A 24,464-nucleotide genomic window follows, 5' to 3' on the forward strand; every position below is an offset into this window, starting at 1 on the left:
AGTGCTGATGTAAACGCTGATGTAAGCGCTGATGATATGCTGATGTACTGAATGTAAACGCTGAATGTAGCAGAGAGGGCTGCTGTCCCACGGTGTGGCCTGTAGCAGAGAGTGGGCTGCTGTCCCATGATATGGCCAGATAAGAAAACGCTGAGGTGCTGTCCTGTCAGGCGAAGATGATGAAGCTATGTGGTGTAGAGCCCAGTAGAAGCAGCAGCCAAAGCTTTTGAAGAAGACTCCGATGTTCCAACATTGTTCGAGCCATCTCACTCACTGTTCGGTTCTTCCACTCCACCACGCCGTTCTTTGAAGGAGTACCTGTGTTGGCAAACTCCCGTTGAATGCCATGTAGCTCACAATACTGGTTAAACTCGCGAGAAATAAACTTGCCTCCTTTGTCGGCTCCTAATGTCAAGACAGAGTGTCCCAATTGTTTCTCCACCAAGGTTCTCCATGTTTGGAATCTGTCGAAAGTTTCATCTTTGGATTTGAGAAAATAGACCCAAGTATACCCGCTAAAATCATCAACCAAATGAAAAACATAATTGGCAGAACCAAGAGACGGAGTGCTCATCGAGCCGCACAAATCCGCATGGACTAACCCCAGAGGTGTTGTAGCTCACCGTGTAGCCTTCTTTGGAAAGGCCTCCCGATGTTGTTTCACTTTGAGACAAGAGTGACAAGGGCCCTCACATGTGCCAACATCTTGCAACCCATCCACCAACTGCTCCCGAAAAGCCTTCCGCAAGGCCTCCAAACGAAGATGTCCAAATCTAGCATGCCAAAGATCACCTATACGAGTACTTGTGGAGTAAAGAGCCATGAGTTTGTAGAGGCCATGGTCCTCGATGCCTTGCCAAAGGATCTTGTCAGTGAGAGGGTCTCGAATGATCACTGAGTCCTCCATAAATTCCACCTTAGTGTCCAATTTGCAAATCTCTTGTGTAGAAAGGAGATGAAATCCTAAATCTGACACATATAGCACTCTCGAGGTGCGGTAGGGTTATCTCCAATGGCAACTCTACCGCCGCAATGTTGTTGCAGTTCATCAAGCCAATCCTTGCGATAAGTCATGTGTTGTGTGGCACCGCTATCCAAAATCCACTCAGGAGAGTGGAAACAAGAAGAAAGAGCCTCCTCAACCACTGGAAGGGGAGTCTCGGACTCGAGATCAATCAAGGTGACGAAAGTTGACTCTTCCACAACTTTGGCAGATGAGCTCGCCCCTTTGTCCTTTGACTTCCCTTCCAAATTCCGCATGCAACTCCGGCATTGTCGCCATAAGTGCCCCTGTTCGGAGCAATAATCACAAACCTTCTGGGTGCCAAAAGAGTTAGAAGTTGAAGACCCCTTCAGCTTTGCATCCTTGGAGTCCTTAGAGTCCTTAGAAGGAGGTGCCCCACCTTTGCCTTTGTTAGACTACCCCCCTCTCTGTCCAATGAAAGCTTGGTTACCTTTCTTTGAAGAAGAATCCTCGAATCTGCTCTCGTGATCAAGGACCATAGGCACCAACTCATCCCAAGAGATGGATTCCATCCGTCTTGATGTAAAAAGAGAAGAATAGAAGCTCTCGTATTTCGGGGACAACTGAGCAAGTAGCCGGATGGCCATATCCTCGGTGGAAATCTCCTTTCCACACCCAAAATCTCAAATAGCAATGACTCCAGTTTGTTTGTCACGATTGTGACTAACTCTCTTAATCTCTCCTTAATTACTCATTAATCTCTTATTAACTGAAAGGACACCTGTGAAGGGCCACACCTTTACACATGGGTCACTATCAAAGGACATGTCTATTCATTAAAAGGCACACCCCTAAGTCCAAAGGACATAACCGTTGACTCAAGAGCCACACCCCTTCCCAGGTATGTGTCTCTTCACTTGTACCTTTTCGGCCTCTATTTAAGAAAGGCCCCTGTCTCAATGCAAACATCTCAATCTTTCTATCAGCATTTGTCTTATGTTTGTTAATTAAGTCTTAATCATGTTAATAAAGCTATAAAAGCTTTACAGTGGTATCAGAGCAAACTTTTTCCCGCCCTGTGAGATGCCCAAACCCTAATCCTAACCCTAAAATCAGTCCAAACCCTAACCCTATAATCAGCCCGCCCAAACCCTAAAATTGGGTGTAGCAAGTGTTGAATGGAAGAGCAAGAGAGAATGCCCCATTTAATTTTACCCAATTTTGCCAATTTTGCTTGATTAAGCATTTTTTCCCAATTTCATTTTTTTTTAAAAACGATGGGAAGTAGAGACTCACACCAGGGTTCCATCGAAGTGCTTAGACTGCCTGTCCTCTACGGATGGTCTTGAGCACATCCTTTCGGGTTGAATCGTTATCTAAGCCAAGGGGTGCGACCTTTCTTGTTCACAAGCACCGGTTCAGGTTTTTTTTTTAAACGTGACATTTCACCCCAAAAAAAAACAAAGGCTTATAACTAAAGGCTTATACTTAAGCCTTTTGATACACGGGGCTTCCACCAGCCACGTGAAGCAGCCGGCAGCCAACACCGAACGGCCACCCGACCAGCGAAGGGCAACCCGCCAGCGACCAACGCACACAAGAAAAAAAAAAGGAGAACCCAACGGCCAGCGGACCAGCGCATTCAAGAAAAAAAAAGAGACGACCAGCGCTAAGGAAAAAAAAAGGCCAACGGAAGCGTGTGGTTTCATCTGTGAATTCTGCCAACCACTTCCCACGTTCTGTGAATTCTGCCAACCACTTCCCACGTTCGCTCTCTCTCCTCTAGCGCTGGCCCATCTGCAAGCACCATCTTGCGCGCGCAATTGCAGACGAAGTTTTCGATGTGCCCGTTCCGTATCTCTCGTATGTAGACGAGGTTCCCAAAGATGAACTGCTGGCGAATCCTCTCCCTTCACAGGAGATTATTGTCATCCCGGATTCACCCCTGTCTGAGCCAGAGGTGATCATTATTCCCGATTCCCCGACCCAGAGCCCGAAGCTGTTCCAGAGGTAGTACCCGTCCCAAAACCTGCTCCGACACCCGAACCAGTTCCCACACCAGTTCCAGTTCCAGTTCTTGCACCACAAGCATCACATTTGTCCCAGGATTATCTGAGTGCGGGGTAGATGCGGTGAACAATGTTATGATCAAGAGATGGCCTCCATATTGATGGCTATAAACAAATCCTTGGAGCAACAAAATGCACAGCAACAAGCTGCATTCCAGCGGTTTGAAGCCATGTTCCATCAACAACCAAAAGCTCGTATCGATGAGCTTCAACATGTTTCTCAACAAGAATTCTCACCCTAAGCATGGTTCTTCAGAGACAACCAGACACAGTATCTTCGTGTGAGCAACGCAAGCCTCAGCATGGATATTCTTGGAAATGTTACAGTTCTAAGCAACCAATTTCTCATTGGAATCATCAGCAACAGAAGCAGCAACATGAAGCTTCCAAAGGATCACATCTTGGAAAGAAATCAGCCATATCAAGATGGGCTTACTTAGTGGCACGTGTGTCTGACCCTAGTCGAGTACTCAGTCGTGAGTGCCGCGACGTTGGACAAGTTTTCCCTCGCGAGCAATGCCCTACATTCAAGTCCTTGCAAGCTCTTGGTGGCAGTGTTGAAGACTTACTCATTCTCACGTTGTGCAAGAGGATCCTTGAGAGGTCTAAGAGGCGCAAACAACCTCAACCTCCCTCTACATTGGAAGCCTTAATACCTGCTGCGAAAGCTGAAGATTCAAAAGATTCTTGTACATGTGTGACAAATACAATGACCACAACTCCTTTTCTTGCCGTGACCCCGACAGAAGCACTAGCCTCGTCACCGCCCGTGCAAAACGAAGTCTTTGCCTCTGACCACATACCTGATGCCATGGTGAATGATGATTCTTCTTCAAAAATGAAGACTCCAATCCTTACCTTCAGTGGTGCAAAGGATAAATCAGACGCAGACTCTTGCAGCATGACTTCAATCGCTGCAAATGAATCTTTGGACATAACTTGTTCCGAGAACAACTTTCTAAGCAAAGAAAAGCATATGGAAGATATTTCTTCTTCATCTACGACAACCCTTGAAGACATCCGTGTTACAGACAAGCCGATGGAATCCCTTTCGGATTTCCAAATGATGGTTACTAACCAAATGCAAAGTTTAGTGACACAATCCTTGATATTGGAGATTCAAGACAGTTTGCTTATGGTTTCTCTAAAGGCAAATGAAGATTCAGTCTTTTCTTGGACAAAGCTCGAAGTTACCAATGATGTTAACAAAAGTTCTACTCAAGTTACAGATATGATTCTCATGCTTTTGGTAAAGATGAGACAAGTTGCAGATGGAGTTATTATTCAGTTTGGTATATGCAAGATTGTTATGGTAAACAATAATGCCATGACATGGGATCGAGCAGCTAGAGCTTTGGATGCAGAAGCAATTCAATCATTTCCCTTCTTCCAGAGTCTCAACAACTACTCCTGAGTCTTATTTTAAGTGGGAGGAAATGTCACGATTGTGACTAACTCTCTTAATCTCTCCTTAATTACTCATTAATCCCTTATTAACTGAAAGGACACCTGTGAAAGGGCCACACCTTTACACATGGGTCACTATCAAAGGACATGTCTATTCATTAAAAGGCACACCCCTAAGTCCAAAGGACATAACCGTTGACTCAAGAGCCACACCCCTTCCCAAAAATGTGTCTCTTCACTTGTACCTTTTCGGCCTCTATTTAAGAAAGGCCCCTGTCTCAATGCAAACATCTCAATCTTTCTATCAGCATTTGTCTTATGTTTGTTAATTAAGTCTTAATCATGTTAATAAAGCTATAAAAGCTTTACATTGTTGATGTGATCCTGCATGGAAGTAGAACCAATGGGTGAAAGGATGAGTGCCATGATGTAACTCCTTTGAAAAACACAGCCACCAAAAGAGCCCAAGAGCTGCTCTCTGCACTTGTAGGGAGGGTGCGCGGGATAGAAAGAGAGTAAAGAGGAGAAAAAAAAACACAGAAATGCAGATCTGCCCCTCTGGGATGAAAACACAAGTTTGAAACACTGCGGACGGCCACCGAGTTTGCATGAAAACGCAAAAAAATCAGCACCAATCAGCCTCCAATCAACAATCTAGACGTCTCTAGCATAGTCAAAGGGGACGGAAGGGACGGACTGTTGGAACGGAGGGACGCCGAGTCGGGACGGTTCAAGAACGGGGACGGCAGGGGACGGTCGGACATCCCCTTGGAGGCGTCCCTCACAAGGGACGGTGAAGGGGACGGCAGTATGAACGGGGACGGCTGTGGGGGACGGCACTGTGGGGGAACGGCAAGGAGGCATTCTGTGCAGTCAGACTGGTTTCTTTTACCCGTTTCTAGCCGTTTGCCTTGGCTGTTTCTAGCCGTTTGGCTTGGCCGTTTGGGGAGGCCTTGAACCTTTGAGGCTTGGGCCTTGGCCCTTGGCCCTTGGCCCTTGGCCCTTGCCTCTCTCTTGCCTTGAGGTTTGGCCTTTAGGCTTGAGCCTTGGGGCCTTGGCCCTTGGCCCTTGAGGCTTGGCCCTTGCCTCTCTCTCTCACTTGCCCTTGCCTCTCTCTTGCCTATCTAATATCTATATAAGAACAAGGCTACAAGGCTACAAGCACACACACACCCCTTCAAGTTTTCAAAGTTCAAGCAACTCTCTCTCTCTAGTCTCTCTCCCTCAAGCTTCTTCTAATTTAGTAACTTCCAACTTCCAAGCCTCTCACACAAGGCCCTACTCTCGACTATCTAGACTCTCTCTCACCTCTCCCTCAAGCCTCTTGAGTCTTCCAACTTCCAAGCCTCTAGGCCTCTAGGCTCTCTCTCTCTCTCTCTCTCTCTCTCTCTCTCTCTCTAGTAGACGTTAATACAGCTTTCTTTCTTTCTTTCTTTCTCTCTCTCATTTTGTATCTACTTAACTATTAATACAATCAACCGTCAACGCCTTCACTCTTTGATTGGCGTTTTTTGTTAATATGACTCAAAATTACCATTTTATGTAAATTTGTGGTCATTTTGATGTACTTCCAAAGTAGAATAAGTGTAGAGTAGATTCTGCCAGGATGACCAAACGACAATACAACCAGTACTCGTGCCATCACAACTCCCAAGAGACACCTTGGAAAGAGCTCATCATTTGCAGCTCATTAGACACCCACAGCCCTCTGGCCCAGAGCGGACCTCAGTGAGGCAACTTCAGCTCTGGGAGACTCTAAAGAGACAAAGGGATATTCCCCCACAGGCAATGAATATAGGCAACCTCTTTGAGGTCATAGATTCATCTATTCTGGATTAAGGACGAGGATGTCTCCCCTATATTGTCTCTCTCATTGGTCTGAGGTTATATAGTACCCTCATGAACTCATTTTGTACTCACATTATTATTATTTTCTAGGTAGCTAGTCTATTCCTTTTCCATGACTCATGGCATACCATAATAATCACATGCTTTAAGAAGTGTCAGAGCTTCATCTGACTTGCCTGCTCTCTCAAAGGACTTCAGCAATATATTGTGCATCACATCATCAGGGCTGCACCCCTCATCTTTCATGCAAGCTAAGAGACAAAGAGCATCATCCAATCTGCCTATTTTGACCAGGCTTAACAAAAGGCTATTGACTATTCTCATGGATTCATTGTACTACCTTTAGTCTCATAGAACCATTGGATCATTTGAGGACATTAATACACCTCCCTCTCTCTCTCTCTCTCCCTCAAACCAGACCCCAAAAAAATATCTGAAAGTGTGTCTTTCAAAGGAATTTGTGTACTGAACAAAAAGCAGTATTGATTCATCTATTTACCTGTAACAGCACTCGAAGAACATTGATGGCACTGCCCTTTGTACTCTTCGTAGACTTCACGAAAAGCAAATTGCCCCATTCCGTCCAGATTCCGACCAAAAAAAGAGGCTCTAAGAACTGCAAACTTGTCTAGCCTGGCCCACCCTTTTACCAGAAGATGCATTTTCACTAGCTGCTTTATAAAGTCATTCTCTGCAGCTGATAGCAGTGTTCCATGAGGACTTAGTCTAGCTTAAAGATCCCCCTTGATGTTGGCCAGACAACTATTATTGTCTACTGAGTCCGCCCTGAGTCCTCCCTGCCAAGAACCCTGTTTAATCTACCTAGCCATATGTCATAGTCAACAGCATATGGAGTTCCACATAGGTTGTCCACATAATCTGCAAATGCTTTCAAAACTATAGATGCTTCCCCTAACACCTGCTGGATGGCTCTTCGAGCCCAAGCCCGCACCCTCCACTGCAAGGCAGACTCAATACTATCAAACTGAGGTGTAATCCCCCCACACAAGAAAAATAGCACGTAAATTAAACTCTCAGCATCTGAGGCTGGACAAATCTTTCCTTCTTGAAGGGCATCAGTGGAAGAAAAACTCAAGCTAATGCCAGGACTATCCTTGTCTTCCAGGATTGCATGACCCCACTCAACCAAGACATGGTAGCTCTCGTGCTCAACTCCCATCACACGTAGAACATGGTCAGGGGTTATGTTCGCATGCTGTATTCCAGCCAGACGAGCACTTTGCAAAGCTGAGAGGCAGTCATGACAGCATTCAAGCAGTTCTTTGGGTGAAAGTACCCCCTCCCTTTTAAAAATCTTGTGTAAAGACTCTCCTACCGGAGAAGTGATGAGAATAGGGGTTCCACACCATGGGTGGTCACAGTGCGCTTGTGGACTTTGTTTCACACATGTTCCTGGATGTAGGAGCCTCCCTGAATTCACAAACTCGGGTAAATACTTGCTTGATAATCCCCTCTGCTTCATTGCATTCAGAACCCGTGCCTGGCGCTGCACCTGATACCATGTGCTCATTTCCTCCCAAGAAGGCTCCAGCTGAGAGGGGTGAGCCCCAACATAGACATTCAAAAGCTTGCGTGATTCATCATCCAAAGCAGTGGCAGTGTAAACAAAATGCCTACCATCACTAAGATCTTCATGAATCTCAAAGCCTCTCTGCCTATGAGGATCCTCCAACCATAGAACAGTTCCTGATTCAATCTTCATACATTCAGGCACCTTCAAACTGTCTGGCTCAACCTCTTCAATCTCAATTTCTCCATGATTTCCACTGTAATGCTGGATGTCAGCAGAATTGCTACCATTTTCATTGACTTCTAAAAGTTGCCGCTCCATCCTTCTTTGTTGTAAACGGACATTGTGATGGGCGGCCATTTCAGCAATGGACTTCTTTGGGGACCCTCTACACTGTTCCATGCAACAAAATGTGGCCAAAAGAAGCTGAAGAGCCCCTACATCTCCCCAATTCACACTCCCAAATCTATTCCACACTTGGTCGACTGTTGAAACCGCAAGATGTGCATGTTCCTGTACCCATCCTGCTGCGCTCTCATAGACTTGAGTGGTGTTTGTTTCCAGTTCATTGACATCACCCTTCACTCTAACTACACCTCCACCTTGAGAGTTTATAAGTAGAATGTAGGCAGTGTCAGCATTCTTCTGGACGGTGGTAGCGGACTTCAACTGGGCCACCTTTCTTGAGAGCAGGAGATGCAATCCAAAGAACACTGCTTGGCTTACTAGGGCAGGAGTAGGAAAGAGCCCATAAAGCCTGCTTCCAAGGTCATCTCCTAGCACCACAAACTCTGCTATGTGCTCCCATGAGGCATGAGCTTCGCTGTCATCATGCTTTGCCACAAGAGCAGCACAGTGTTGCCCTTTCTTTGTGTGTGCATTGTTCAACTCATGTGGACCAGCCACAAAAAATGGAAACAAGCCATCATCATCGTCACACCAAAAGGTCTCCCACAAGCCTTGGGCAGCCGAATGTAAGAAGTCCTCAACAGCAAGACAAAACTCTGATACTGAAGACCAATCAGATTGGATGCTGGAAGGCATTCTGAGCACTTGCTGAAATGCCAAACCCTCTAATGCAAATTCAAGTTGATGAAGCTCGTCCAGCTTGAAAAGTTCGCCAATGAGAGCATGCCCATTTTCTTTAATTGAAAGCCTTCCCTCTAGCCAACCCTCCAGCTTAACACTCAGAGCCTCGCTGTCTACAAGCCTTTTCAAGAACTCTTCAAGGTCACCTGAACTGCAGTCTGATACCAAGAAATCTGTGCCATTCAAATAGATGTTATGATTTGAAAACAATCAGCTTTTGTTTCGTGGAACATTGTGGTGCATAGAGAGTCAACTACTAATAAAACATAAGTTTATGAAACACTACAAGCCCAATATTTCTTTTTCTGGTCTTGTTTCATATGTGGTAGAATAGAAGTTGTTTCATATCATGGTATTGAATGTTTTTGGCTATTTCCTGTGCATTGTCTACAAGTGCTTCAGAGAATGTGTCCTGGGATGGGTTTGACTGTTTGTGGAACGGTTTTGTACATATGTGGTTGCATGTGTGTCACCGCCGTCGTCGTTTTTGTATGTTTGTGTGCACACGCACACATACAAGCGTGTGCATGTGTGTGTACACGTGTGCACCAATGCATGCGTGCGTGCGTGCGTGCGTGTGCGCGCGCACGCGTGTGTGACCTAGTATGTTCAGTCATGTGTATGTATGTATCTATGATTTGATAGATATTTGCACTGAAAGTTGGTACAAGAGCCATCTAGCTCAAAACGATAAGCTCTTCAATTCTTAATAGACTCTAGGATGGGAATGCTTTGCCCTAAGCCCATTGAAGGGGAATACATATAGTGTAATAAGGAAGATCTCATGTAAGAACTTGATCAAAAATGCCAGGAAGCATTGCATTTGGTTGATGCAAGAAGGCTTTCTGATAGACTGTTAAAAGATAATTCAAAAGTACAAAGTTGGGGTTTAGGCCCTTCACATAACCGCCTGTGAAACCCAGGCTACGGGCAGGTGGACTATGGACAGGATTTATTGCCCATCCATGAGCAGCCACCCCTTCCCTGTGTTGTCAGATCCTCTGACAACAAGAGCAGGGCATATGTGTAAGAGGACTTCTGGACCATGGCTTTACAATGAGTTCCCTCTTTGGGGAAAAAAAAAAAAAAAAGAGAGAGAGAAGTAGAAAGCCTTATCTTGCAAAGCCCTTGCTAGATTATAGAATTGGGTTTTCGATCATGTACAAAAAGCAATCAGGGATTAGAGCTCATACAAACAGAGTGTGTAACACTTTACCAGATCTGATGTCCAAGAGCTCTGCCATTTCAAAGCATCATTTGAGCGTTTCTTGTCAGAGGAGTCTTCAAAAGCGCTCCAAGAGCAAAACCCATGTGGATTTCTGCGCAGAGAAAAATGGGTTTTTAACTGTTTAGAGTTCAGTAATGCAGGACCAAAAAAGAATGGAGAATGATCTTTAGAAAGGAAAAAGTCTGGCTAAGGTGGTCCCAGTGGGTTATCTATATGAAGGGTGCGGAGAATAAAAGCTTTGGTCGTGGCTATCCCTGTGTGTAATGTACATAGGGTGTGCGTGTGGAAGAGGAGAGGAAGCTCTGGCTATGGCGGTCCTTGTGTGTAATGGGGTTGTGTGTGTGTCTATCTCTGTGTTATGTGCAATGTCCACAATGGAGGGAAAAGATTCCACCCTTTTTTTGTATTTGTTTGTTTGTCGGATGTTATGTTTCCTTCTTTTCGTCTCTGCCACCCATGGCTAAAACGTAACTCTCGAATCCAAACTTCAAAGCACACTTTTTACCTTACCCGGGTACCCCCCAACCTTTTGCCATGATGGTATAAAATGTCCTGATTTAGGCCCTCCAAGGCAAAAAGGCAAATCCTCAAGTTTGCAAAGGATTTGAAAATGTTGCAAAATCTACCAACAAGTGAGGAAAAAAATCACCAACCACAACATGTGTTCCTCATGGCTATAGGATCCTCCAAGCAACATCCCTTATTAGCGCATAGCGCATAGAGATCAAGTCGAACAACAACCAAGAGTGAGTGCATGTAACAGTCTGAGAGGCAACCATCTATGCATCCGTGCCATGTGGTAGTCATTGTCATTGGGCTTTCACGACCCACACATGTTAAGGCTACATAATATTGGCATGATGTATCCCTTCATATGCACACAGAAGTCTATGGCCCAGTGTTGGGTTTGCAATCACTTGCCACATGGGTGGCTACACTGTTGTGGTGGGTTAGACAAGGCCTAAGAGATGACCCACTGTATCTGCCCATTCCTCCCTCTTTTATTTATCACCTACAAAAGCTAGTGGTGGTGACAATACCATGATATCATCTATTCTTCTCCACCTACCTATTCTAACTAGCGAGGCAGTCCATCCTTAGAGTCTTCTTATGCAAGAGGTCACGGTCCCAAGGGTATCCAAGTATTAAGTTCCATGGGCACACTTGCTTCTTAGCTTGCAACTTGAGTGATTGGGGTGTGTGTGTGTGTGTGTGTAAATGTGAAATGGATGTGAATTTGTGAAATGATGTTCACATATAGGTGAGTGATGATGTGGTAACCAAATTGTGAAGTCACTAAAACATGATAACATGGCAACCAAAATGTGAAGTCACTTAAACATTTGTGAAGTCACTAAAACATGATAACATGGCAACCAAAATATAAAGTCGCTTAAATATTTGTGAAGTCTCTTAAACATGATGACATGGCAACCATTTGTGAAATCATCTAAACATGATGACATGGTGTACACATCAAGTTGTGTACAGAGAACATGTCAATCACCCTCAAGGCTATCTCTCCATGTGCAACTTGATATGGTGTTCACATCAAGTTGTGTACAGAGAACAACTTGATATGGTGTACACATCAAGTTGTGTACAGAGAAGATGTCAATCACCCTCAAGGCTATCTCTCCATGTGCAATCCCTACTCGAAGATACACAAGAAGACACATTGGAAGATTTCTCTACCAATGGATTCCACAACTCCACTTGCTACACAAGGGTGAAGCCTAATGACATCTTGAACATGGATGAAGGGTGGCACTTAGAAAAGAAAAAGCTATGAATTCTAAAATTAAACATTATTCAATCATAGATTCTAGAGATAGAAGAAAAAGATCTTACACGTTGGGGTGTACAACACAAATAATTGCAACATTAGAGAATGCAAATAATTCAATTATTGAACCAACAAAAGCACAAAAGCAACGTTGACAAGTAGTTTAACCATGCACTCATAATCCAATTTGAAACTTATCATCAACACCTATTGTTACAACCCACATATACAAGGGACTCGACGTGTGGAGCTAAATTGGTCAATGGTGGTAGTAAGAGCTCAACAAGGGGAACAGATGCCATCAGTGCGTTGGATGCAAGGAGTCACTACAAGATTGATATTGTGCAAGATACAAAGATATAAAGCTTGGACAAAAGGATTATGCACACGAGTGTCATCTAAGCAATGGGATGGGCACCTAAGCACCCAAGATGGGTGGACATTGTAAAAAGACACTAATTGAAAGGTCAAAAACTATCATTTAAAGTGTATATAAGTTAAATTCTCTACACTCAATGGATCTTTGCATGCCATTTCAAACGTTGTGAGCTCTCTACACTTCTTTCCCTCTTATGGGTGATTCAAGTTCTCATCTATGTATGGTGCATCATTGGAATTTCTTGTTTCATGGTGTAGGTTGTCAAAAGGTTGAGATTTATGTGAGTGTGGGAGGCTTCCATATACTTCCTTCAAGTGGATGAGCATCTTTTAGACTAGAACTTTGATAGCATAAGTGAATTAAACTAGGGAGATGAGAGGAAAACACGCATAGGAGGGATGTTGCCTAGGGGCTGGTACCATTGTAATTGGTGTTGTGCTCTACTCATGGTACCCTCTAGTGCTACTTGTGCATGTTGTCTAGTCTCCCCTTTTTTTGGGTGAGGGGGGGTTCCTCAAAATCAAGTAGGTTGCAAGGTCTTCAAACATCAAGAAATATCTTGTGGTATGAGGCTATAAGGTGTCCTAAGTATCTCTACTTTTTTATGAGAAGGAGATCCCTCTATTTGTGTAGCTTCATGATATAAATCCCTAAACACCACTAGTTTGATAAGTCAATAACCTTGGATAGTAGGCCAAGACCCTTCCCTAAGAGATGGTAAAATCTCCCCTAAATCTTATAACACAATAGGCACCTACAAAATGTAATGCGCCCCAAAATCTTATAACACAGTAGGCACCTACAAATGTAATGCGCCCCTAAATCTTATAACACAATAGGCACCTACAAATGTAATGCTCCTGTATCTCAACCTCCATGGTGCAAAAAGTGCATATCATGTCCTCCTATGGAACTTTCCTTACTCTCCTTGTCTCCAATACAAGTTCATGAGATGAGACTCAAATCCACCCAATTATTATCCACATAGAGCATGGAACATGTGTCTATGTATGTATCTAGGTCTTTAAACAAAACCATCCTCCTATGGAACTTTCCTTACTCTCCTTGTCTCCAATACAAGTTCATGAGATGAGACTCAAATCCACCCAATTATTATCCACATAGAGCATGGAACATGTGTCTATGTATGTATCTAGGTCTTTAAACAAAACCATCTTTTGTATCCAGATCTTCAAATAAAACCATCCTTTGTGAGTTTGTAATGAAGCAGGTTCAAATACTTGGGTTGGGTGTGTAATTAGGCCATGTATATATTGGCTAAAATAAGAAGGCTAATAAGCCAACTAGGGGGCCATGGACATGGTCAAGTGTGGAGGCCAAGAGTAAGTAAGTCAATTATAGGCTTGTTTGTAATTACCCAATTATGCCAAAACATTTTCACTAATCAATTATCTTGCTCAAGCAAGCTTTAACGGTGATCTTCACCTATGTCTAACTCCATGTAAGCGAGTTAATCCCCAATCTCCTTTCTTGCAGTGGTATCAGAGCTCTTATCTTTGATCCTAGCAATTTTAGTATCATTTTCATGCTCATGCAAAGGTTCTTTGATTTTCTTGAAAATATTGATTCAAGCATGAAAATACTTCAAGCTAAGATGCCTAGGCCTATAAAAACCCTAATTTAGGTAGCATTCGTGTCCATGGGGATCTTGGAAACAAACCGAGGCATAAAATGGCCAAGATTTGAGCAAAAAATGAGCAAAAAACTGGCCAATTTTCATCACTTTGGGCATCTTGGACATGTGAAAATTGGTGTGAACATGTTTTGGCCAAGTGTATGTGAAATGTAGTTTAAACTATGGAGGAAAAAATGTGGAAAATAGATCGCTTGCTTCTATGTGAATTTCTAGGGTTTAGGGAGCTTATGGGAGCCATCAAGGGCTTGTACAAGGAGTCTTGACTTTTCTTGGAGCTATGGAGGTTGTAATGAAGTTTCACCAATGAATGTGAGGCTGCTATGGTGTTGAGCTAATTTTCGCCAATTTTGGTAAAGCTGTGGAGCTACCCCAATTTCATGAGGCTATAGGAGAGCTTCCTCTTGTAAATTTTCACCATATCACAGCAGCTACACAAGTTTCCATTTTCCCTAACACTTTCCATTATTCACCTACTTGATTCTATTACCTATGGGATTACGATTTTCTTGAAATTCCGTTAATCTCATGCTAATCTTCAGTAATCTTTTCCAAGTTTGCATCAAGAAGTATCTAATCACACGAAAGATAGCTTTTCTCTTGTTTTTCTATTCTATTTCATGCTATTTAGAGCCATAAAAGCATTATTGATCATGAATAGAAGCTTTTCTTCGTGAATGCATGACTAAACGATGTTTTCTCAGAGAATCATGTTAATTTTGTATTAATTGCATCATTAGTAGTCACTATTCATGCCAAGAAATGATCAAGAAGCTTCGTTATGCACAAATTGAGCCATACAATGTGTCTTTCCACCAAAATTGGCATTTCTTGATATCTTGAAGCATTTCATGTGCAAATCCATCAATCCACCATTCAAGTGACACGAAATCCATACATATGCATACTACACATGGGATCATAGTTTTGACCTACATTTTGGTACTTGATCCATGCATACATGCTTCTTTACATCATTTACATGATGAAATGTGGATGTCCATAAATTCTTCATCTTGGACATTTGAAAGTTTTATTATTAAGGTCATAACCATTGGGATGACCAACAAAGAGGTGTGGAAGACTCTTCAAGGCTAAAGCACTACATACATGTGATGGAGAGCCATGTGGAGGACCATTGAACCAAGCTACCTTTATCATCAACATTAACTCTTGTATTGGAATAGAATGTATTAGTATGCAATTATAAGTGCGGGAGATTGTAAGTGGTCTAAATCTCACATCATTCTAGCATTTATCTATTTTTTGTACAAGTGTTGAAGCTAGATATGTGGTGAGGGTACCTTGGAAATAAGGAGAAGAGGCCAAGGAGTGAATCTATCTATCCGTGTGAGTGCCTTGGAAAAGCAAACCGATGGAGGATTAGATACTTGGCAGCAAGTGAAGAATTAGACCCAACCTTTACCTCTGATTTTAAACTTGGTAAAGGGCTAGGAAGACTTGGCCAGGAGATCGGCAAGTGAAAGTGCTTCATCAACTTTCTTATGTAATCAATTGGCATTGACAATATGCAAACAATTTATTGCAATCAAGTGGCAATGATAGTATGATGAATACATTGATTTTATGCTTATGCTTGAGCATTTTGGAATGCCTAGTGGACACTTGTGAATGCCTATTATATGCGGAATAACCACTTCACTTTGGGATTGACTTTGGCATTAACTTTGAGGGAAACTATCTATGGCAAAAAATATATATATATAATTTTACTATTCAGTTAAATTGTATATATATATATATATATATATATATATATATATATATATATATATATATAATTTTACTATTCAATTAAATTGTAAATGTTTAGCCCATATAAAACTACACAGACTGAAGTGAAATTAAACACATAGGCTTGTTCCTTATCTCAATAGCTTCCAAACAAGTTATAGCACATTCCATTGGAGTGACCCAATCAAAGAGATACGACCAATTTTTTCCCACCATGGGTGCCTTTTGGATAGATTATGAATTGCATACCAAATGACTTTACCATCATGTTCCCCTTCATCTAAATAACGTAGCCACCAGGTTTCATGCAAGTTGGAGCATTGTATGTGCTCGGTCAATGGTCAAAACACGCTTTTCGATGTATGTGCTCTGTCAATGGTCAAAACACGCTTTTCAATGCAAAAAAAAATAGAGAGTAAAAACGGAGCTTGTTTTGACATTGTTCTTTGCATTTTCTTAAAGCCTATCTCTTAAGCTTCTTGCAAGTTGGAGCATTGTATGTGCTCGATTGTCAAAACACGCTTTTCGATGTAGAAAGACAACAAAGAGACATTGTTCTTTGCATTTTCTTGAAGCCTATCTCTCTTAAGCTTCACAAAAGGCTATTGGGTGCAAAAATTGGAGGTCATTTGGTTAGTCGATTGTGCATTTTAAGCTTGCAAATATGCCAAAAGGAAGATCTCGTAAAAGAACCCAAAGAGATTCTTTAAGAGATGGTGGACAATGACAATGGGGAGTACATAGATGATATTGGGCTTGGGAAACATGTCGAAATTGATGAAGAGAATGATAGCATGAATGCTAAGTTTGCAAATGAGGGCCATGTGCATAGTAATGTGGGAAACGCAAAGGCATTCAAATGATGGGAATGCTAAAGGGTTGCAAAATGCAAGTGGTGGTTTGTTGATGTGACCAAGTGGTGGCTCCCTGATGTGATCAATGATATGCAAATGGTCATGCTAATGCTGAGATCTATGATGGAGAATTTAACCAAGTGGTGGCTCTCTGGTGTGATCAATGATATGTAAATGGTCATGCTAATGAGTTCTATGCTAATGGTCATGCTAATGAGTTCTATGTTGGATTCTATGATGGAGGATTTAATCAATAGCAATCCCAATTTCAAGTCAATTTCTTGAGGGCTTCTGAAGTGATTCAAGAATGGAGGTATGCCACAACCAAATCAAGGTGCTAGGTTGCCAAAGTGCTACTCCTTTTCAAGGTTCATATTTGGGATGTACCAACCCAAACAAAACATGGGAGATTATGCTAGGCCAACAAAAAGCTTGGAGACATGGATGAGGTTGAGTATGGCCAATTGAATAAGGAAAATCAACCACATTTGTTGTCATCCATGGGAAATTTTCATCACTAAATACATCCTTCATCTCTCCGTCATCTCTAGGCTATGCTAATGGCAAATACATTTCCTTTGATTCTTCTCACTATGATGGCCATTTGAGTCACAAAGGACATTTCTTAAGGTTACTTGGGGATGGTATTCATAATGAGATAGATTGCACAAGGACAATGCACATGATACAAGAGATAAGTTCAAAAGGAGTAAAGGACAAAGTTGTTTTGGAAAAGTTCAAGGGATAAACCACCTCAAATGAGGAATTTGAAGAGTGGGTGAATAAATTGGACTTCTACTTTGAAATGAATCCAAGAAGTGAGAAAGCAAAGGTTTACTTTGCTAACTTTGCATTTGGAGGGATATGCCCATGCTTGGTGGTGAAGGAACCTACAATCTCAAGGATATGACATTTCAACTTGGAATGCCTTCAAAGATGAAATATGAGAGGCTTTTATCTCTCAATTGCATAAGGACAAGCTAGTGTGTGATTGGGATGACTTGGAACAAAGGCAAAGTAGTGTCAAGGACTACACAAACATATTTTTGAAACTCATGCTACATGTTGATGGGCTTAGTGGTGAGAACTTCAAGATTGTTAAGTACATCAAGGGAAAGCTAGTGTGTGATTGGGATGACTTGGAACAAAGGCAAAGTATTGTCAAGGACTATACACACATATTTTTTAAACTCATGCTACTTTTTGATGGGCTTAGTGAACTTCAAGATTGTTAAGTACATCAAACAGCTAAGATTGACCATTGGGGCTGATGTGAAAGCACAAATCCCAACTACTCTCAAAGAGGCCATGTTATTTGCAGAAATATATGGGAGAAGTATACACACACATGGTCGAATAGAGGTAGATACCAAAATGATTTCCCCTCTAATACTTATGAGAGTCCCATACGCAAGATGCATTGTGGGAAATTAATCAATTCTACTGGCAAATCTACACAAAAGGGCATCCCTATGCTTGGTTTATGGGGTCGTCGTTGTTACCCTGGTGGTACTGCAAAGGGTTTTATATGTTTTTGTAACACTGTTAATACCTACTCATGGGATGTTGATAGTTCTTAGGTGCTTGGGCCTCTAGGCCCCAAGCACCTAGTGTGTGGCCTTGGGAACATGTTTGACCAGTGGTGGCGGTGAGATTGTAGATCTTCGCACAAATGGGTTTTTTTTAAGTCAAAAGCCTCGCCCTCTTATAAGAGCCAGAGAAGTCACCCCACCACTCTAAGGGACAGCTAGCAGTGTGTACCCTAAATATAGAGATGGAAGGGTTGTTCGATGGAGATAGAAGTTTACAAAAGACTTCCATGCAAAATAGAAAAGGCAAAAACTCTCAATGCTGAAGTGGTGCGTGAAGCGATCATCTTGTGCAACGAACCACATGTATTTTATGTCAGCACCAAAGGATCACAAGCTAAAGGTGTGAACCATTTAGTCACAATTTCAAAGCTACCTCACTGCACTTCTGAGGACTTTAAAAAGTGAGAGAGTAAACATCATACTTATGTGCCATGTAAACACATTTACTTTGTGTTCTTGCAAGTGCTCAATTTGGACGCACATACTTATTGATTCATGCGCCAAGCAGCTCTATCAAAGGTCGAGCTGTTCTAAGCACTCTCATGCTAGCAAGTCTCACACTGCTCCATGTGACAATATGGCATGGTGATGAATGGGGGCTTTAGAACTACTAATGCAGACATGATTGTGAAGAGAAATGAATCTTGTTTTGTGGTGTTGGACAAAAGCAATTTTTTTGTGGTGTACAAGGTTTCTTATGTGTGGTCCTTTCAAGCTCTTATGGAACAACTTACACAGACAAGATTATGAAGAGAAACAAATCTTGTTTGTGGCCTTGGGGACAGAAGTAAAATTTTTATTGTGTGTGTTGTTTCTTTGGTGTTTTGTTTAATAGCTCTCAAGAACTACTTATGAATAGTAACAATACGATTTTATATTTTTATAGATCTATTCAAAGCCTAGACTATTTTCACTAGCTCGTAAATGTTACTTGCTCGGTGTCTATTTATCCTGCTACAATGTATGGCTATAAGCTGCATGTACCTATTGTGGCTTTTAAGCAAGAGAATGTGAACCCTCGTGCCAAGGATAAAGTGGAAAGAATGCAAGTCCCTTTGCAAATATGCAAAGATAATATCAAGAAGTCTCAAGAAAAGATGAAACATTATGAATATGCACATAGAAGACCATTGGAGTTCAAAGAGGGTGATTATGGGTTCTTGAGGATACCCACGACAAGGTATGCTTCTCTCAAGGGAAACACCTACACTAAGCTTGCTCACCATTATTATGGCCCTTATAAGGTTTCGAGAAGAGTTGGAGGGGCGGCATATCAATTGCTACCACAAGGATTCATATTGTCTTTCACGTATCTCACTTGAAAGCTTATGTTGGGCTAGAAATACAAGTCTTGGATGAGTTACCTCCCATGAATGAGGATGGAATGGTTGAATATGTGTTGGATATGAGAGAGAAGGTGCTTTGCAATCAAACTTTGCAAGAATATCTTATCAAATGGAAAGGATTACCTCAAGATGAATCAACTTAACAACCCTCTTCCATGTTGGAAGGCTTTGAAGCTCTTTTGGCTACATTTTATGGGGCTACAAGAGTGGAATAATAGTAAATACCCTTGTTTGTTGAAAATTTTGTTATTCATTATTATGAGGCTTTGGGAGAGCTGATTTTCCATGCAATTGGTATATGCACTTCTTAAAACCTAGTACTATCGTGTGCTATGGTTTGGAGGTCAATTTAAGGGCATTACATGTGGATTTGGAAACTTTTATGCTCAAGAATGCTCTCTTGAACCAAAATTACAAATTTGAACCTTTTCACTCATGATAGTGGTATTGGGAATTTTCTTGGTTTTGAGGACAAAACCATTCTTGAGTGGGGATGTTGTGTAGTGAAGTGGGTTCAAATACTTGGTCATGTAATTAGGCCATGTACATATTCGCTAAAATAAGAAGGCTAATATGTCAACAAGGGGACCATGGGCATGGTCATGTAGAGGCCAAGACATAAGTTAGTTTGAACATGGCTAAGAGTATATAAGTCAACTATAGGCTTGTTTATAATTACCTAATTATGACAAACCATTTTCACTAATCAGTTATCTTGATCAAGCAAGCTTCAATGGTAATCTTTACCCATGTCCAAATCCATTTAAATGAGTTAATCCCCAATGCCCTTTCTTGCATAGCTGCAAAAAAATATTGATAGAACTGCACCTTTAGTTAAAGGTGCAAACCATGTGTGAAAAGGAAGTCATAATGAATGAGAGAATTCATAAGTGCAAAATGAATGAGACTTTGGCACCTCTTCATCAAATCTATACTAAAAGGATGGCATGTAATCCATATGAAATATCCATTGAGAGAAGCCACTGTCTATGGCAAGTTTAATGTGGTGTATGAATGATGCTATCTAGAAAAGAGCATCTACTATTAAGGGTGCTACTCCAAACTCTGTGGGTACAATAGGGGGTGATGATACAAAGGGTTTACTTTAAGTCATATGAGCATTTACTATTAAGGGTGCTACTCCAAACTCTATGGGAATAACAGGGGGTGATGATACAAAGGGTTTACTTTAAGTCATATGAGCAAACATCACAATATAAAACCTCTCAATCTTACTTCAATTCTTTTCTCCAAGATTTGACCCCAAAAAGGAGCCATATACATCACCACTCAAGTCACTATGTATGCCTAGAAACATTGTCTCTTAATGCAACATATCTTCTTGTCTACTTGGCCTAGGCTTGCAAAAACATGATGAAAGGTGATCCATTAAAGGTAACTCCCAAGTAAATAGTGCTCATCACTATCTCTTTCATATGTGACATGATGGTACGACCATTAGAAATTTTATGTATTGCTAAATTGTATGGGTTAAGTTGAGAGAGAAACAACCTTTGAGTTATTTGTAATGTAATTACAAAAGAAGGGTGAAATGAATGCTTGGGTCACACTGGAAACTCACATGGAAAGTACTTGAGACCAACTTGTGAAAAGATGCATGTAATAGTTTGGTTGTTAAAAGAGCCATCTATTTGATGGGAACACATTAGTCTTTTGAATGAATTGTCTATCACACTCTTTCAATCATTTTGTATGAGCTCAATCTTTATATCCTCTTTGTGTTTTGTACAATGGAATTTTTACTTTAGTTTGGCCCACCATAGCTATACCTAGGTCCTAGTTTTATGACATGGTATTAGAGTGAGGTTGTGCATACACTAGATTATGCACTTTTTTATTTGTGTTGTCTTTCTACTTAGATGTGTATATATCCATGGTGTAAGGACCTCTTATTGTGTTCGCTCAGAGTTGATTTGAGAGAGAGAGAGAGAGAGAGAGAGAGAGAGAGAGAGAGAGAGAGAGAGAGAGAGAGAGAGAGAGAGAGAGAGAGAGAGAGAGAGAGGATTATCTCAACTATCAACATTGCAAGTAGTCAAGTCAAAAGCACATAACAACAACCGAAACAAAATGGTATTAAGCTTGGTAGCTAGAAGAGAGAGTAAGAGAATAATTACGCACTATATCAACTCTCAATGTTGTTTTAGAAATTTGTGAACAATCTCAACATTGGGAGTGTCATACAAAACAAAGAGAAAGATAAGCACATTAAATTATAGCAATGATAGTATATGGTGTGTGTGGCAATGAGAGATAGAACATAACCATAAAAATTGGCACCTCTCCTTGACTCCACCATAGCTCAACATGTTGCCACTCATACTACATATCTAAGAGAGACAATGCATAAAAAATGAAATCCCACCATTCTCGCCTATAGACCACATATTCTAGGCAACCTCTTCTTTTCCCCCCCTAATGACAACAATCATATCAATTGGATCCTAGTCTATAATATCATCACCAACACTCCACAAACTCTCAGATTAATGTAGCCAAATCAAAGTCTTGACACCTCCAATAAACTACCTCTAACAAGTCTCGACACCTCTAATACGCTACCTCCAACAAGTTGCAAATCATAGCTCATATGCAGTAGTTATGATATTGAAACCCAAAATAATTGAATATAGCTCTTGATGATGCCAAACCAACCATATCTCAACCTAAAATGTTTTGAAATCCAAAAAAATCAAATAGATGTAGTGCAAGTAGTCACAACCCAATATATTGAATATAGCTCTTATTGCCAAACCAACCATCGCTTGATGTAGTGCAACAAGCTCAAGAATTATAAAGCACATAGCATACTCAAAAAATTTATTTAACCCCATTGAGGAGGCGTGTTACAAATAAAAATAATCTTTAATTTATTTGTAATTGTGGTAGAAGTTTGAAATGCAATATTGCTTGGGTCACATAGAAACAATTAACCCTAAATTATGGAAAGATGCATGTAATTGGGGTAGAAGGGTGAAATGCAATGATGCTTGGGTCACACCGAAACAATTAACCTTGAATTATGGAAAGATGCATGTAATGTTTTGGCTATTGGAAGAGCCATCTATGTGATGGGAATGTATGAATCATTTGAGTTCATTGTCTATCACACTTGAACAATTTAATCTTTTTTATTGTGTTTGCTTAGGTCTTAGTCTTGTGACATGGAGAGAACTAGGTATGAAGTGTTAAAAATCATAACCTTAGTCTTGCTAAGGTTCACTATCAAGTTTTACTACTCACACAAAAGGTACGTAGGACTCTTAAATATCTCTATTTTCCCTTAGCCAACTCTAAAATAAGCATTATGTCATCTACATATGAGGAGGATAAGAAGTGGTGTGTTTGCTAGTGGGAAGCATGTGATATCTACTTCACCAAAATCTTGCTAATGGTCTTTGTTAATAGGCCTCTCGATGCTATGTAACTAACTCACATAGAGACATGACCCCCCCATATCGACTATAAAGGCAGACCTAACTCCTAGTTTGAGAAGGAACACTATCAAATGCTTTGCAAAAATCCACAAAGCAACAATAAACACATCACCTCCATGATAGGACCTCCTCAATAATATCTCTTGGTGTGAAGATGTGGTTTAGCAAGGAATAGGTTTATCAAAAGTCTATCTGTCCTCTAGCTTTTTAACTATGTCTCTCTCTACAAGTGAGCTAATCTATGACACTAGCACAGATCCATATAATGTGGCTAATATGTAACCATTTGTTTAGTATAGTTATTAGGATCCAAGGACCCTGTCAGCTCTTGGATTTGGTATGACGATGTTGCTAGATAATGGAGAAAGGGGGGGGGGGGAACTTGGTAGAGGGCCTTGTTGAACATGATAGCTAGAAAGGGACCTAAAGTATCTCATACATGAGCCTATCCATGAGAAATATGATTAACTAGTATTCCCCATGATTCTTAGCCTTGGTATCCAAAGATTGTGTATGGCCTTGGTAGCATTAGAGGCAGTAAAAAACACTTGGCAGCATTAGAGATGGTAAAAGGGGTGGTTGAGGTCGGTTGAGAAGTGTGCAAGACATGGGGGAGGGGGGGACTAGTTGGATATAGGATGTAGGATTTATGCATAGATGTACTAAGTGGTGGGGTCAATGATAGGTGTGGGTTGTTGATGCTCAAGTAGTCTATGACATGCTTCATCACTATCTACACTCACTAATAATAAGTATTCTATGCCATGCCTCACTACTATGTACTATCTCTCGCTACTATCTACACTCGAGAATAATAAGTAAAATTTATCATTGAGACATGTACACTCATAATGACACATGAATGCACATAGCCACACACACAACCCATGCGTTTGTAGAAATGAGGCCATGCACACATACACAGTGTGGGTGTAGAAAGGAGGCCATGTGTATGTATGCATGCACAAACACACCATTATGTAAGTAGATTAGAAAAGAGGGTAATTTCACATTGTCCTACATATAGTGTCAGTGCATGAACTAGAGTGTGTCACCATTAAATTCAAAAGATTAAGATTTCACTTTCAAAATGATTTTTTTTTCATGAGGTGAAAGACTTTTTATAGCATAAGAAATTTTTGATGTAAATTTTTGAAATGTCAAAAAAGAACAAGGAATGCTACATGACCTCTTTTACAAAAAGTGTTTACTTTTCCTTGTTCAATGTATTCTTACGTTGGGAGACTTATTTAGGGAAAATGATCTTATTATGCTGTTTCGTAATGATTTTTTTTCAAGAGGTGAAAAACTTTTTATAGATTAATATATTTTTGTCTTGATGTAAATGTTTGAAATGTCATAAAAGCACAAGAAATGCTACATTACCTCTTTTTACAATGAGTTTCCATGTACTTTTTATTGGGTTCAAAATGTATTCTTAGGCTGGGAGACTTAATTCTTTAAATAATCAAAATGCAATTGTAAATTAATGAAAGTGCACGAGCTT

General features: G+C 41.0%; 1 protein-coding gene across 2 annotated transcripts in view; it reads right to left on the reverse strand.

Annotated features, from left to right (window-relative positions):
* LOC147609466 (uncharacterized) overlaps nucleotides 1–10,591 on the reverse strand; it is a 33,932-nt gene extending 23,341 nt beyond the window's left edge. For both annotated transcript variants that reach the window (XM_086787857.1, XM_086787858.1), the window contains exons 1-2: nucleotides 10,125–10,591; nucleotides 6,788–9,081 (exon numbers count right to left, since the gene is read on the reverse strand). In XM_086787857.1, coding sequence (XP_086643983.1) covers nucleotides 7,061–9,081; nucleotides 10,125–10,152 — 2,049 coding nt within the window. In that variant the 5' untranslated portion in view covers nucleotides 10,153–10,591 and the 3' untranslated portion in view covers nucleotides 6,788–7,060. The remainder of the gene's footprint in view (nucleotides 1–6,787; nucleotides 9,082–10,124) is intronic.
* Nucleotides 10,592–24,464: the final 13,873 nt, after the last annotated feature.

This window comes from Cibotium barometz, chromosome 51, assembly GCF_041138505.1.
Source record: "Cibotium barometz isolate CiBa-2024 chromosome 51, ASM4113850v1, whole genome shotgun sequence".
In the NCBI taxonomy this organism is placed as follows: Eukaryota; Viridiplantae; Streptophyta; class Polypodiopsida; order Cyatheales; family Cibotiaceae; genus Cibotium; species Cibotium barometz.